Source organism: Castor canadensis, chromosome 3 (genome assembly GCF_047511655.1).
Source record: "Castor canadensis chromosome 3, mCasCan1.hap1v2, whole genome shotgun sequence".
Taxonomy (NCBI): Eukaryota; Metazoa; Chordata; class Mammalia; order Rodentia; family Castoridae; genus Castor; species Castor canadensis.
Genome location: NC_133388.1, coordinates 37,020,955 through 37,037,591, shown reverse-complemented (window position 1 = coordinate 37,037,591; position 16,637 = coordinate 37,020,955). Strand labels below are relative to the sequence as shown.

The 16,637-nt window shown below is 39.9% G+C and overlaps 2 protein-coding genes across 3 annotated transcripts in view; one reads left to right on the top strand and one right to left on the bottom strand.

Moving 5' to 3' along the window:
- Positions 1-44: 44 nt before the first annotated feature.
- On the bottom strand, positions 45-14,507 carry Erh (ERH mRNA splicing and mitosis factor). The gene is made up of 4 exons (XM_020163134.2): positions 14,359-14,507; positions 11,546-11,633; positions 5,291-5,411; positions 45-554 (listed from the first exon to the last, which is right to left on the bottom strand). Exons 1-4 carry the CDS (start codon positions 14,359-14,361, stop codon positions 452-454), a joined length of 315 nt encoding a protein of 104 aa, XP_020018723.1. The 5' UTR covers positions 14,362-14,507; the 3' UTR covers positions 45-451.
- Positions 14,508-14,790: 283 nt separating this feature from the next.
- The window catches only part of Slc39a9 (solute carrier family 39 member 9), a 56,603-nt gene continuing 54,756 nt past the window's right edge, over positions 14,791-16,637 (top strand). For both annotated transcript variants that reach the window (XM_074067698.1, XM_020163162.2), the window contains exon 1: positions 14,791-15,539. In XM_074067698.1, coding sequence (XP_073923799.1) covers positions 15,444-15,539 — 96 coding nt within the window. In that variant the 5' untranslated portion in view covers positions 14,791-15,443. The remainder of the gene's footprint in view (positions 15,540-16,637) is intronic.

The window sequence follows — 16,637 nt, the reverse complement described above, 5'->3', positions numbered from 1 at the left end:
AGAATTCAAATGTTCAGAGACAAAAAAAATACTCATTGAGAAAATATAACTAAAGAACATTTATTTAGTTTGCACTAAGACTTTATCTTGAGGACATAACTAAACTGTATCACCACCCCCCACCCCATCTTAAAGGATTAGTACAGTGACTGTTACAAAGCAGATCTGAATGGTGTGAAGGCCTGACAACGTTAACTGACAAAGAACAACTTCCATCTAAATCATAAAAATGTTTAAGTAAAAAAAAAAAAAAAAGAAAGAAAAGAAAAGAAAAAAGAGGCACTGGGGGTTTCAGATCGAAAACATCCTCACATTTCATCTAATACATTCAATCTTGGCTAGAGTGTAACAAAATGGAAACAGGATTACTATAATACAAAACTTCCACTACAGCAAGCTGTACACACCTGTATTCCAAGCCCGCCCCCGGCCCCTAACTCCTCCAATTCAATTATTTCCCGGCCTGTTGAGCCTGCCGGCGAAGGAGCACGTAGATCTTCTCTTTGATCCAGTCTTTGTTATAAGGCTGGTACGTCTGGGTATCAGCTCGGTAACTGAGGAACAGAAACGCAATAAGCAAAGTTACAGTGATCAATTACTGTCATGTTTGTTTAAAGTCCCATTATAAATGCCCAATGGTGGCACCAACATGTACATTTCCACACACAAACTTCATGAGAAGTTAAATTTTAACCAGTACAAACTGCAGATCATCTAGTATAATCTTACAGTGGAGAAAGAAACCAAGGCCTACAGCTCCTAAGTTAAACATTATCTACTTGACAGTTTAACCAGAAACCATGTGTTCTTTCTCCCACTGTAGTTTCTATTTTGGTAGCTCCTTTAGCAAGCTCCAAAACATCTCTTATCAGAAGATGAGGTAAGATTATGAAGGCTAGCACCAGCAGTGAAACTTCCATGGGACTCTGAAAGTTTTTCAGAGACCAGAGTATGCTTAATAGCAATCACTCAATGTATCTTTTACAGGATTCCAACAATAGAGAAACTTCCCATCTAACCTAAAATTGCAATCTAGCAGGTTAAGGAATACATTCTTCTTGGAGCTAATAGTAAAGCTAATACTACAGCTCTAGTATAAAAAGGCAGACATAAGCTGCCATACATTGCACGAATATACAACATGTATCACGGTATTCCAAAGCTGTGTGCACTACCTGGTGGGAACACCACCCAGGATTTAGAGAGGTCAAAGACGTGGTTTGCCTTTATGGGTCCACTTAGTTTGCCTAAAGATACCTTAGAGATGCTCTAGAAAACCAAAATCTCACTCACTGATTGTTCCATTATAGTGAAAAGTTTCATTTTTCAAGTTCTCAGCAAAAACTTGTACAAATGACAATTCTTATTAAGGCGCCAGTATTAGGTATTGATCTGATTATCTGAATTAACTCACTTTATCCTTTTTACAATGCTGTGAGTAGGTACAATTATTTTTCTTTTTTTTAAATGAGGAAACCAAGGCTCACAGTGATGCAATGTCATAGCTAAGAGACAGTGGATAAGTAAAGGTAGTAGGGTCAAAGCACTCCGACACCACGGTCCTCACTGTTAGGCTAGAAATCTGGATGCCAGTTTTGGCAAGAAACATGAACTCCAAAGCAGGAATGCTTTATATAACTAATATCCTATTCTTCTTCCTCTGTATAGATCAGAAGCTCATTCTTAAAAAATGCACAAGCTTTCCATTTTATAAAATGCTTAACCAAATTCAAAATATTTGATGTTTTTTAATTGTCATTGTTATGATAAGAAATATTCTAAAAAGTGAAAATACTTTGCCTTAGCTCATACTTCCTAATTAAGTGCTAATCTAATGTATGTAATGTAGCAGAACAAACTACATTTATTTATTAACACTGAGAAAAGGGAAAAAGGAACAAAGCTTCTTGTAACTATCATATCTGGGCTGGACAGCATCATTTAGACCACTCCATATCCAAGGAGACCACTCTGGCCTGTGCGCATTTAGGGATCCATCAATTTGCATGTTATTTTACAAATTGTGAAATAATGGTACATTCTTTGCGGAAAGCTGTGTGTTGACGGATACTAACCCGCACTTGAAAATGAGACAATTAAATGTTAAATACATTAATAAAATTCCTAGTTTATAGCCTGTTGTTAGGTTCAGGTAAGAATGTAATTGAATCTGGGGATCTGAGCAGTGAAATAGCAGTGCCTTTCTGATTCGGAGTACCTCTCTTCATTATAATTACCACAGATGAAAATGCCCTTTTACCTTGAAGCAAATAAGGAGACCTTGCATCTCTATCAGTACGTGATCCATTTGCCCTGGGTTTAGTTTATTCCCTTCCCTCCAATACTGGTTTTTAATTTAATTATTTTTTCCTTGCAGTGCCAGGGATTGAACCTGGGACTTGTGTGCACCACTCAAGCCCTCTATCACTGAACTACACCCCCCAGTTCTATACTATTCAAAGAGGAAAAAAAAAAAAAAAAAAAGGTCCCAAGTCACCACTACATAAACTTAATAGAAGCAAGGAGCACACAACAATTTGTAAACCAAAAACTGGCCCAATCCCTGGTCTGAAAAGCAACAGCCTGGGCTGGTGGAGTGGCTCAAGTGGTAGAGCACCTGCCTACTAAGCATGAGACCCTGAATTCAAACCCCAATACCAGGGGAAAAAAAAAAAAAAATCAGTAATGAAAAGCAGTAGTCCAAATCATTATCTTGGATTAAGAAGGCAGGAACTGAGTGCAGTAGAGTGCAGTATTATGTACACATAAGCCAGGCTTTTTAGGAGTAGGAGGCTCAAGTGGGAGGACTGCTTGAACCCATGAGTTTGAGGCCAGTCAAGGCAACACAGTAAGTCTCTGATTTTGGAAGGAAGTGCCACAATAGTAGATGACCTTGTGGGAAATACTAAATAATTCTAAATCATAAATTTGATTCTCCAAGTTTTCTGAGGCAAAAAGTTTCCAACATTTGAAATAGAAACAGAAATTTAGATGTAATTTACAGCTTTCAATTAAAAACAACAGACTGCTTTAGTTGGAAAGAATCATCTAGAAGATGCTAGATGCTTTCTGGCTTGTTCAATAGCACAAGATTAGCGAAGCTATGCACAATCATTAATAACATACTTGTGATGGTTCTCATCTCACTCTACAGATAACCCGACAAACTTTACTGTCACTTTCACTACAAATACACAAAACCCAAAAGCCACATACTTGCATTAGGTCCCTTTTACTTTGTGTAATGTTAACATTTCAAAAAACCCCAAACACTTTTTTATTTGTTAGTAGCACAATTTATCTCACTTAAGCAAACTGAAATTCATTAAATTGTATAAATTTATAGCAAATTTTAAAGAACACATGTGAAATAAAAACAAAACCCTGCCCATCTACTCAAAAATGGAGCTCCTGCTGTATATGATACTGCTGTTAGGCAAGCACTTAATCCTCCTAAGAAGTCTTGCAAAGCAGATTTATCTGAGCACATTAAGCTAACTAGCTCAAGGAAGATAAAAAATGGTAGAGCCAGGATTTAAACCTAGTTATGTTTAATTCAGAAACTCCAGCTAGCCCTTAATTTCAGCCTCCCAGAGTGAGTAAAATACAATTCTTGGTTTTAAGTTACTTCCCATTTATTGGGAATGAGCACCACAGCTCAAACCATGGATCAGATACCAGATGTCTCAGTAAGAGACGTTTTATAAAATCATCAAGAAAACCATATTATATGAGTAATTTAATATCCAGTGGATGATTCTCCTGACACCCAGGCCTCTTAGTTTCTTGATTCCCAACTCTTCCAAAGATTTCATTTCCGGCCCCTTCTTGGCCAGATTCCTAGACCTTGTCATTACCAGCAACCTCATTACTTACTAATACTCCAACTTTAGCAATCTTTTGACGTCCCTGGAACCTACAACTCATTGAAATCACCAATACTGTGTGTATTTACTGTCTAGAGTTTAAGAATAGGAACTTTTTTTTTTGTGGTGGTACTGGGTCTTGAATTCAGGGCCTACACCTTGAGCCACTCCACCAGCCCTTTCTCACGATGGGTTTTTTTTTTGAGGTAGGGTCTTCCAAACTATTTGCCCAGGTTGGCTTCGAACTGCAATCTTCCTGATCTCTGCCTCCTGAGTAGCTAGGATTATAGGCAAGAATCAACGGCGCCTAGCAGGGAGCTTTGTTTGTTGTCACTGCTATGTCCTTGGTGTCTAGAATAGTATCTGGCATATGGTAGTAAGTGAATATTGATGGTATAAATGTAATGTTACATATGTACTATGATTTGAGGCATAGGTTTTTAAAATGATGGGTAATTCCTTCTGACTTGACAATATGATCTAGAAAAAAAGTGTAAGAACCTAATATGACATTTCATGCTGTATTTTGTAGTCTCTTACATTAGAAATCTTGAAATTATCCAATGAAATTCTACATTTATATTTGTTCTAGGTACATATCAATGTTAGGAAATTTTTCTTCTTGAATAACCTAAATCAAAAAGGGCTAGAGGTGTAGCTCAAGTGACAGAGCACCTGCCTAGCAAGTACAAGGCCCTGAGTACAAACCTATTACACCACATCCCCCTAAAAAACAACAAAAAACCGTGACTAGATGTTTCCATTGGATCTTAAGGCATAGGAATCCCAGGGGAATGCTTGTTTTCACCAGGAACCTCTGGGAAGACAGCAAGGTGCAGCTAGGCTCCAGACCGGGCTGCAGTGGTGATCAGGAAGTGACTGTGAGCAGAACCTGTATGTTTTCAACACTGCTCCCTTAAGTGCTGGCATAGCGCCTGGCATGTAATAAGTATTTAATGTCACCTCATCCACTTTCCTCCATAAAATGAACTATATCTACAGCTAGTTTCTCATTCACAAATGGAGAGAAGATTAAGTCAGTCTGTAACATTCATGTTCCTTAGTAAGTAGTGGTAATAAGCAGATTAGCACCATAAAATATTACAACATATTAAAAAATGCGAGAAGAAGGGGGATCATTCCCCCCAAAAGATTATTAGTACAGGGAACAAAGAATCAGGATACAGAATTTCTTAATTAGCAAAACGAACTGCACCAATTAGTGAATTTTCTTAAGATTTTCCCACGTCTTTGGCTTAATGTTGTCAATACAACTTATGACCTATATGTAAGTGAAATATTAATTTCATTGTATAGTACATAAAACCCAAAGGTCAAGTTAGGCCCACAGCAAACTCCCAATACATAAATTACCTCAAACAGACAAAGAGAAAAATGCGAGAGAAATGGTGGCTAATACTTACACAAGGCAGCTGAGATCTGCCAGATCGTCGATAAAATCAAACAACTGACTGATGTCGTATGTGATAGAGGGGCTGTTAGGATTCATTCTCTTCAGATGTTCTTCATACATTTTACAAACGCCTAGAGTGGGGAAACCAACAACTTACAACTCGCAAACTTCCAGGTGAGTGCTGCTATATGTTGATAATTTACTTTCCTAAAGTTAGGCTGGGAAAAGGACAATAGCTGATCACTTTTGTTTTAATTATTGCCCCTAGCAATTTTTAAAAATTTTAAAAATAAATTCAATAGAATGTTAATTACCATTCTGTGCTTTAGTAATAAAATGATTACTTTAAACCACCGGAGCTGAAAAGGCTTGTCATGGATTGCTCAAAAAATGGTAGCACTGGAACTCTTGGCAGAGCACTTGCCTAGCATGTGCAAGGTCTTGTGTCCATCCTTAGCACCCTCTGTCCCAAGACAATATTGTGGCTTTTTAATCTTTTTGGGTGTTATTGGGTTTGAACTCAGGGCTTCATGCTTGCAAAACAGGTGCTCTACTGCTTCAGCCATACTTCAAGTCTAGTCCATTTTGTTCTAGTTATTTTGTAGATGGGGCTCTCCAACAACTTAATTGCCTGGACTGGCCTCAAACCCCCATCCTTCTGATCTCAGCCTCCCAAGTGCAAGCCACTGATGCCGGACTTAATTTTTTTTTTTTAGTGTTGGGATTACATACCACAAAGATTTTAGATTTTTTTGGACAGTACTAGGGTTTGAACTCAGGGCCTCACGTTTGCTAGGTAGGTGCTCTAACACTTGAGCCATTTCACAAACCCTTATCGTGGTTCTTACTATTAGGTTTTCCAGTAAATCTTTCTAAAGCCAAAGAATATACAAAGAAAAACCCCACACTTAGGAATGATCCTGACAAATACTTTCCTATTCCATCCTCAAATTTTGGTGTAACAACAAAAAAAATAGTCACAATAAAAACTGGCAACGTGGTTAGAACCTAATATGGTCCTCAAGACCCTAACTCTGGATTCAGACAGACCTGAATTCCAGCTTTGCCTGTATTTACTGTACAATCTTGGGCAAATGATTCCATCCTGTGAGCCTTACCTGTCAAACGGAAATAACAGCATCTTTTTATAGGGTTGTGTGTATTAGGTAAAATGATACATATAAAAAGCGTTAGAACTTGTATACGTTTTTAAGTTCTCCATGGAGTATAATTAAATGAGCAAAATCACATTATTAACAATTATCTACAGGATATATTACCTGTTTAATTTTTATTCAATGAAACACTCCTTGGGACCATACTTTTTCAGTCCATCCCATTCCTATCAACTACTCTTACGACTACCTGATGAGCAGACAAGTGACATCAATGTTAGTTCATCTGGGAAAAACATGTTCTATACTCTAACACATAGGCCCACAAGGTACTTCTAAAATAACGTCTTAAATTTCCTAATAAAAGCAGTAGTCAATCATAGAACCATTAAAAAACTATCTTAATGATTTTTTTCTTTTGGCAGTATTGGGTTTGAACTCAAGGCCTCTACCACGTGAGCCATGCCCCACCATCGCCAGCCCCTTTTGCTTTTGCTATTTTTTAGATATGGTTTTACTTTTGCCTAGAGCCAGCCTCAAACCAAGATCCTCCTACCTCTGCCTTCCAAGGAACTGGGATTAGTGCCACCAAGCCCACCTTGTTCTCTGAAACAGGGTCTGGCTAACTTTTTGTTCAGGCTCATCTTGAACCCTGATCCTCTCTCTGCATCCCAAGTAGCTGGGATTACAGAAGTGAGGTATTACATCTAGCTTACTGTTTTTTATTGCTACTGGCATACTACACTCTGAGCATATAATATCGCTCATTAGTTGCTGAATGGAAAGGTCAAAATGAAAAGGAAACAAAAAACAGAAAAATAAAAATTCACTGCTCATCTTCAAAAGGCATTGACCTACAGCTACAATCACACTAAATGGTAAAATACTGGACACTTTTCTGCTAACACTAAAAGACCAGAATATACTCTGGCCTCTTTTTACACAACACTGGACTACAGGTTCTGGCCAAGGCAACAAGGCAAGAAAAACTGAACAGGTATTTATACCAGAAAGGAAGAAGTACACTATCTCTGTTCACAAACATGATCTTCTAGATAGAAAGTCTTAAATAAACATCTGAAAAACTAATAGAACAAAGAAATGAATACAAGTTTGTGGGATATGAAATCAGTATATGAAAATCAATTGTATTTCTATACTTTAAACAATAACCTGAAAACGAAATTACAAAAACTCCATTTACAACAATGTAATAAAGCTCCTAGGAAGAACTTTAACAAAGCAGCTTAAGACTGGTCACACTGAAAACTACAAAATGTCGAGGAAAGCAAAAGTCTAAATAAATGGAAAGCCATTCCATGGATTGGAAGACATTACTAAGATGTAATACTCCTCTAAGTCATCTATACATTCAATGTAATCCCTGAGCTGATTTTGCAGAAAAGTAATGGGCTGATCCTAAATTTAACATGGAAATGCAAGACACCCAGGATAAGCAAAATAATCAAAAAAGGAACAAATTTGGAAGACTCATACTTCCTGATTTCAAAAATTATTAGTGATACAGTCATAAAGCCAGCATACAGACATCAGTGGAATAGGAATATGGGTCCAGAAATAAACCTTCACATTTATGGTCAACTCAACTCCATGAAGGAAGAGGTCTTTTGAACAATGGTGCTACAATAGTTACATGCAAAAGAATGAAGGGAGCTCCATTATCATACCACATATAAACAGTCACTCAAAATAGACTGAAGACCTAAAGGTAATTACCAAAACTACAAAACTTTAAACAGAAAAGAAACTGTAAAGTCAATGTGCAAACTGGAAGAAAAATCTTTGAAAACACACATGATAAAAGACTGGTGTCCAAAATAAAGAGCTCCTAAAAATCAGCAAGCTCAATAAAAAGAGGGCAGAAGATCTGAATAGACGTCTCTCCAACGATGGCAAATAAGCAGATGAAAAAATGCTCAGCACCACATACCACTGGGGAGGAGTGCATTAAAACGACACACCAAATGCAGGCAAAGATCTGGAGCAGAAAGGAGCTCACGTTCACTACTGGTGGACATGTAAAGTGATATGACTACTTCTAAACTGTTTGGCAATTTCTTACAAAACTAAATACAATTTTACCAAGATGATCTAATAATCACACCTAGGAGTGTAGGCTCACAAGAAATGGTACACATAAATATTTGTAGTTTTATTAATAATTGCCCCCAAATGGAAGCAACCAAGATGTCCTTCAACAGGTAAATAGTTAAATGGTGGTACATTCTTGTAGTAGAGTATTATTCAGGGATAAAAAGAAATAAGCTGTAAAGAAAACATGAAAAACCTACAAAGTGTATTACTAGGTCAAAGAAGCCAATGTGAAATGCCATTATGTTGTATAATTTCAATATAATATTCTGGAAATGATAAAACTAGAGACAGTAAAAAGATCAATGGTTGCCAGGGAAGAAGTAGATATAGGTGGAACACAGGATTTTCAAACTATTCTGCATAATACAGTAATGGTAAGGACATGTCAAAATCCATACAATGTTCAAAGAGTGATGTGAATTATGGCCTGTTGTTAGTAACAATGCGTCAGCTGGAACTCTACTTACCAATCAATTTTCCTATAAGCCTAAAACTGCTCTAAAGAAAAAAGTGTATGAGTTTTAAAAAATGGGGAGGGGATGACTAGGAAGGAAAAACTACAAAGGAACATTAAGTAAGAAAACTATCATCTGGCAACCACCATGTGAGATTCTGCTTTAACTCTTTTAAGCTTTTGTAGCTGGGCCCCAGTGGCTCACGCCTGCAATCCTAGCTACTCAGAAGGCAGAGAGCAGGAGGATTGTGATTCAAAGCCAGCCCCCAAAAAATGGTTCGTGAGACTCTATCTTGAAAAAACCCTTCACAAAAAAGGGCTGGTGGAATGGCTCAAGCCCTAGTGGGGGGGGGGGGGTGAGGGAGAAGATCTGTATATGTGTGCGCTAAACCCAAGGCCTTGTGCATTCCAGGTAAGCACTACACCCCAACCCCTCATTTTAAAACCTTTTAAATGGAAAATATATCATTATTCTAATCTAAAAAGAGAAATGGGAGCTATCAGGTCATGAAAAAGACATGGAAGACCATTATATGAATATTGTTAAGTGAAAAAAGCCAGTATGAAAGTCTGTATGTGACATATATGTGAAGCTCAGCATCCATGAATTCAAATAACCATGGATTGAAAACATTTGAAAAACAAATTACACCTGTACTAAACATTTACACTTTTTTGTTATTATTCCCTAAATAATAATGGTTATATAGCAACCACACTGAATTAGGTAGTATAAGTAATCTAGAGATGACAAAGTACGTGGGAAGATATGCGTAGGTTGTATGCAAGCACTGCACTTTTTAATAAAGACTTGAGTATCTGCAAGCATGTTTTAGTACCTGCGGGGGGTGGTGGTGGTGGTAGTTGTGGAAGTTGGGTTGCCAAGGATACAAGGGAGAGCTACACCATTCTGGAAAAGGTGAAGATATGGAGACAGGAAAAAGACTGGAGGTTGCTAGGGGCTTGAGGGTTAGGACAGGGGACTTACAGGATAGTCAAACTATTTTGAATAATACTGCAATGGTGATTCCATGCCTCATGAACTTTGCAAAATCTGTAGATCTGTATAACACAAAGAATCAGCCCTAGTGTAAATTATGGACTTTAGTTAATAATGTATCAGTAGTGGTTCACCACTGGAACAAATATGCCACACTAATGCAGGATGTTAACAATAAAGGCATCTGCAACAGATGGGGAGGAGTAATATCGGGACTCTGTTCTGTCTGTTCATTTTTTTCTATAAATCAAAACCTATATATTGATGAAAGTACATTACTTTAGAAAACAATTAGAGCCATGCATGATGGTACATGCCTGTTCCAGTACTTAGGAGATGAAGAAGGAGGATCTCAAGACCCTGTCTCAAAAAAAACAAAAACAACAGGCTGGGGGCATGGCTCAAGTGATACAGTGCATGCCTAGCAAGCACAGGCCCTGAGTTCAAACTGTAGTACCACCAAAAAATAAACAAATGACAAAGTGAAGCTTTATAAAAACCAGCAAAGATTATTGAAGAATACTACAAGATCAAAGTCTAAACATGACAATATAGGTAAAGAAATATGCTAAGGTAGTGTGGACAAAGTCAACCTTAACAGAAAAGCAAATACCAACAAAGGAATGGACTAGAAAAGAGATCATGAAAAAGTTCCTTGCTACTTCTTTAAAATTAGAGTAGAATTTGATGGCAGCCTTGAAGGAATCGTGCTAGCTACCAAGAAGTCATCTCTGATGACAAGTAGCTTTTGTTTTCACAGGCGCACTCATTGGTTTTACATGGACAGATCTACAGTCTAAGCCAGTTAGTTTTGAATAACCAATAGTTTCAGGGGCATGGTCAGCAGCACGTGTTTACAGGAGGACCTGGAGAATGAACAATCTGCTAGGAAGGATGTGGGGCGCACAAAACCGGTTAACTTCATATAATGACTGAGCCTAAAAATAAATCCAATTTGTGAAGATCCAATCTGTGCTCTAATGGTTTTCCAAGTAAAGAAACATTAAGGGCTAATAGTTCCCTTCAGGGTGGTGTCAGCTTATCAAATGCTGATAAATCAAGCCAATTTGGATCCATTAGCCTTTATTCTCTGAGCTAATTTTTACTTTCTAACAATTCCTGATGGGTTATAACCAAATCTAAACAGCTTTTAGCATTTACTTGTTTAATAGGCAGACAATTAGGTTCAGAAGGCATCTTCAGAGCCTGCCTTAACAACTCTAAAGTGCTGGAGTCTAACCTGAACATGTAAAGAATAGCTGCGATGTATCTATGTAATGTAACACAACAAAACATGTAAGAAGTAATAGAATATTTGCAAAACAATGAGAAGCTCTGAAATGTAACTGGTTATATACATGAGCTTGATTTAAAACAGTAAAGTAGTATCAGTGTATTTTTAATGTAATTAATATCCAACAAATGTAAACTACCCAAAATATCTATTTTTCCTGCTGGAATTACTAATTCAAGAAATAGAGTAAAAACACAATCTAGTCCCTAAATGAGACATATTTTAAGTGTGTTAAGGAAAACATCAGAAACCTAAGATTTCTACCCGTTGATTAGTGTTAAACTCACCTTCCATGCATTCGTTCACAGATTCGTAGTCAGCATAAGTTCTGCCTTCTGGCCTCTTGGTAGGCTGAACCAGCAAAATGGTGTGAGACTGAAGGGGGAAAAGCAATTCCAATTTAAAGTTTCTAATTTGTATTTGGGAAATTCACACACGATTTAAAATCCCCATTTGTGACACAATACTGTATTAGTGATTAAAACAACTAACTAGGTTGCTCATTTCACAGTATTTATGCCTTTGTCCAAGTGTGGTACCAGCAGTTGGATTTACAACTTCCCTGGTTAGATCTCCCTGAGTCTCTGGGTAACAATGAGTTTTCTCAAACCAGGAATGCCTGCAAATACTCAGCAAACCTACTTTGTACTGCCTTGTCTTTGTTATCTTTTCTTCTCAACCTGCTAAGGTTTGCTGTCTGCACTGGTCTCTTTCTCTTTCTAGCTCTATTGAATCCCTAATAAAAGCTAAGATCTGGGTTGATGAAAGAAAGGAGAAACACTATAATTGTTGCAAGCACTCTATCAACCTATGTTCTTTTTCCAATTCAGCACAACAGTGGAGTCATATTTTATGCAAGGGTTAGACTCCAAGATCAGTGTGTAAGGTAAATTGGCAATATGAAATTAATTTGTTAGTAAACATTACCCTCAAAAATCCACTGAAATGATTCACCTAGAGGTGAGTGTGGTGGAACCTGCCTGTAACCCCAGCACTTTGGAGGCTGAAGCATGAGGAACTTAAGTTGAAGGCTATCCTGGGTTACATAGCAAGTTAGAAGCTAGCCAGATCTCATCTCAAAACTTAAAAAGCACTGGGGATATAGCCAGTATTAGAGTGGCTGCCTAGCATGCACAAGCTCTAGGCTCAATCCCCAGTGCCACAAAAGCAAAAAACCAAAAACCTATTCACCTAGTAGACAACTTGCATTAAGGGGCTATTTTGCACCTAAGTCACTTATTTTTCAATACTACCATCACAAAAAATTGATGGTCATACCACAAAATAATGTGAATGCATCTGAAGAATAGTAGAGACTGATGGCTTCTCCTTCATCTCACTGGGGAACATGTTTTTCTTGCTGGGTCAATTTCAGGGTTTTGCAACCTCCACATTATTATATCTGAGATGGGATGACTCTTTGGGGGCTGTCCTGTGCATTCTAGGATGTTTAGCAGTATCCCTGGCCTCCACTCACTTAATGCCTAAATGCCACTACTACCTCCCCCACAAAATTGTGATAACAAAAGTGGCTCCAGAAAGTGTCAAGTGTCATGACAGGGTAGGGGAATCTTGCCCAGTTGAGAATCACTGGCCTATCGAAATTAAGTCCCCATCCATTTTTACCGACATGCATGTAAGGGTAATTAAACACCAGTATGATGCAACTGTAAACCCATTCCTGAATCAAACTATTTACTATTTTCTTTTGCAATACTAGGTTTTGACTAAAAAATAAAAGTCAGGACCCCCAAAACTCTCTCAAATGATCCAAGTTTTTAAACTATTAAAAAATTGGAACAGAAATGACTGATATTAAGACTTGCTGAACAAAACATATCAGTACCTTGCCGGTACTGGGGTTTTGAACTCAGGGTTATCACTCTTACTAGGCAGGCAACTCTACCACTTGAGTCATCCTCCAGCCCATTTTGCTCTAGCTATTTGCCGGGATACACTTAAACCGCGATCCTCCTGATCTCAGCCTCCCAAGTAGCTAGGATTACAGGCATCAGACATGAGGCACTGGCGCCCAGCCTTGATTTACTTTTTGAAAGTCTCGCAAACATGAACCATAAAGGCAGTTATTTTGCTATTGCAAAAATATTATAAACTATAAATATCGTAAATTTCAAATGCTTCCCCAAAACAAAAAAAAAGGAGAAATAGAATTTGACACTTGTCCAACTAGAACAGATTATCAGTGTCTGTCTTAACACAGTACTAAATAGTGGCATTAAAGCAGAGGCAGAAACTCAGAATGACTTGGCCGAGGTCACATCACACTGCTAATTACAGCAAATGCTGAAACCGGGTCTTCAATTTGCAGTGTCCTTAAGAGATGCTGTTGGATCAGAAGCCTGTATACCACGGGAAAGTACAACTTGAAAAAGTTCCTTGCTTAACAATAACATCAAAAAAATGAAAAGTGAAACGTGGAACAACCCTGATTCCAAGTAACCGCCTCAAGTTCTCTCTAGGGTTATTAAAAAAATACAGTAAAACCAAAACCCACCCCCACTCCACCCCCACGCGAGTGAGACACCGAGCCTTACGTATCTTTTCAGATCCCAGCCCCAAGTTACAGGACTTAGGACTGATAGAAACGACAAATGAATCCCCCAAGGATCTTAGAAAAGACAAAAACGATTTTTAAAGGCAGAGCGCAAGAAAACAAAAGGCAGTGGATGCGGAAGCACACTACAAAGTCAAAGAGCCGCCCGATACCCCGGGCGGGACAGTAAGCCCACAAATTTGTCTGTGTCGGGGAGACGCTTGCTGGGCGTCCCTCAGCCATTGTTCCTCACAGGATCCATCATCTGGAGGAAAGAGCCCCATGCACGCCGTCTCCACCCAGCAGCAATCGCGAGGGCGCATCCCCAGGCCCGCCGCATGCGGGCGCGCAACGGCAGGGCAGACCCAAAGTCCGGGGCCTACGGCCAGGCCCCGCGTCTCCGCGGCGGGAAGTAAGGGTCACCCCACGAGCTGGAGGGGCGCGGAGCACCACGCTTACGCTGGATGCTCAGGGACGAGAGGGACAGGAAGGTATAAGCAGCAGGGGGAGACTGGGGGCTCCAGCAGCGGCTAAAGCCTTTCTCACCATTTCGCCAAACGCTTTGCTGCAGCCGCCGCCGACACCGCCGCCGCACACGAGCTCAGCCGCAACGCCGCTAACAGCTAATCCCCGCGAGAGGAGCCGCCGGAAATCGTCGGAAGCGCGACGAGAGAAAGCCTTTTAGACCATAGAGATACACACACTTCCGGTAGCTAGAGTGGGTTCTGACTCAGTTTCAGCCATCTTTAATAAGGGCAATGAAGGACCATTTCGAAGCTTTAGAAAGACCCTTGTAACTCAAAACGTTGCCTTCAGTACTTCAGTTATCAGACATGTGACTCAAGTGATCACGAGTATACACAGTGATACCTTTCATCTTCTATAGCCCTACTAAAAAATGGCGGCAAATATAAGTATCCTGGCCTATTGGTCGGTTGTAACCCGGAAGTGCCCTTCTAAGGAGGGGGCGGGAGACAATCCGGAAGTAGGTGTAATGAAGAGTTGCCACTTGGCGGCCATGGCCGCTGTAGTATCGGCGACTCCGGGTCAAGGCCCAGCGGAGGGGAGTACCATGGGCAGCACCGGGAATAGGGCAGAGACAGCTTTGTGTCAGTTCTGCTGCTGAATCCCTAGGACCCGTCGTTAGAGACTTGCAGGACTGTTCTCTCCATTGTAACTGGGAGGGGAGTTTGCTGGGACTGGTGGGCTGGTCCCTACCCTGGGGGGCGGATCACCGGCGTGGCCGCCCTTGGGAAACCCGCGCCCAGGGAACGCACAGGTTCGCCCTGGCTTTCCTCCTTTCCAGCTGCTACCCGGGACGCTGTGGGGTGAGAGGGCCGTTGTGCCGCCGTCATTGCGACAATTGAAGAACTCGCTCAATTTTCCTCTCTCTGAACGCACAAGAACCCAATAACTGGCATCCAAGAGCCCGCGGGGCCGGAGCCTAAGGTTGCTCCAAGTTTTCTGTGGTGCTAGTATCCGCAAAGGGGGGCTGTTTCCAGGTGCGGTCAAGAGCAACGTGCTTCGTGAACACATCTGCTTGTGGGGAGGCTGAGAGCACTGGAAGTCCACTCACCATCCTAGACCCACCTTGAGCACCTGGTGCCGGTGGGGGATCGCAGGAGAGCACCATGGATGACTTCATCTCCATTAGTCTGCTGTCTCTGGCTATGTTGGTAGGCTGTTACGTGGCTGGAATCATTCCTTTGGCTGTTAATTTCTCAGAGGTAAGGACTGCTCGGTTTTCTGTCAACTCTCAGGATGGTGATAGGAAGTCGTGATAGTTGTCAGGGGAAGACGCTTTCCTGCGCTAAACAGACTTCATATTCAGTGCTAGAAATCTTCACCTGGGCTGGGTGGCTAGTCCACTGAACATCTCGGAATACTCTCAATCCCCTGAAATTGTGTCCAGAAATTTGGGGCTCTGCATTTTCCCATACAGAGGTATAATAACATCTCTGTTGATTTCCAGAGGAATCAGGTACCAGATTGTTATAAAGAATGGAGAATATTATTTGTTCATATCAGTTGAAATCAATATTTCTCTTTTTGAGAAAAGCTCAGGGTTTTTGGACGAGTGTACTGTAATCAATGGGAGACAAACTAAATTAGGTTAATGTTAATTCAGATTTCCTTTTAAAGAAGCAGGACATTGGAATGGATAGTCTGAAGTTTTCATGTCTCTTTGCTTAGAAATTAACTTTTGATTAGTACGTTTTGACATTTTGGTTAATTTGTTAGGTTATCATTCCTTAAACAAACATCACCAGATGGGAAAGAAGGGTAGATGAAGGCATTGCTAAATGAAAATGTAACTTGTCATAAAGAGTTCACAAAGTGCACAGTGCTCAAAGACTTAGGGAGAAAAACTACTCCATTCAGAGGGAACAGGATTTCATGAGTTTGTCCTGCAGTTTAGCCGTAAAATAGACCCTAACTTTGATGCCAGTTCTGAAGGTGTTTTCAAAGGAAAAGGGAGGTATGAGTGATGAGTGAGGTATGCCTTGAAAAAAAAAAAAAAAAAACCTGAAGGAGAGGCATTACTGGTGAAGAAAATAACCTGTGGCTGGGAAAGAACCAGGGACAAATTATAAGTTTGAGGCAAAATAAAGCCCATAGCTGGGGAGGCTTGAACTGTTGCTGCTCTTTTTCCATTTCCTTTTTTATCTGTATCCCTTAGCATCTAATGGTAGCATTTTAAAGAAATTACCTTTGTTGCCTAACCTCACTTTAAAAACTCACTAAGGGAGATGGGGATGTAGCTGATGGGTAGAGGGCTTGCCTACCCAGCACTGCAAAAACAAAAAATGCAGCAGCAACATTAA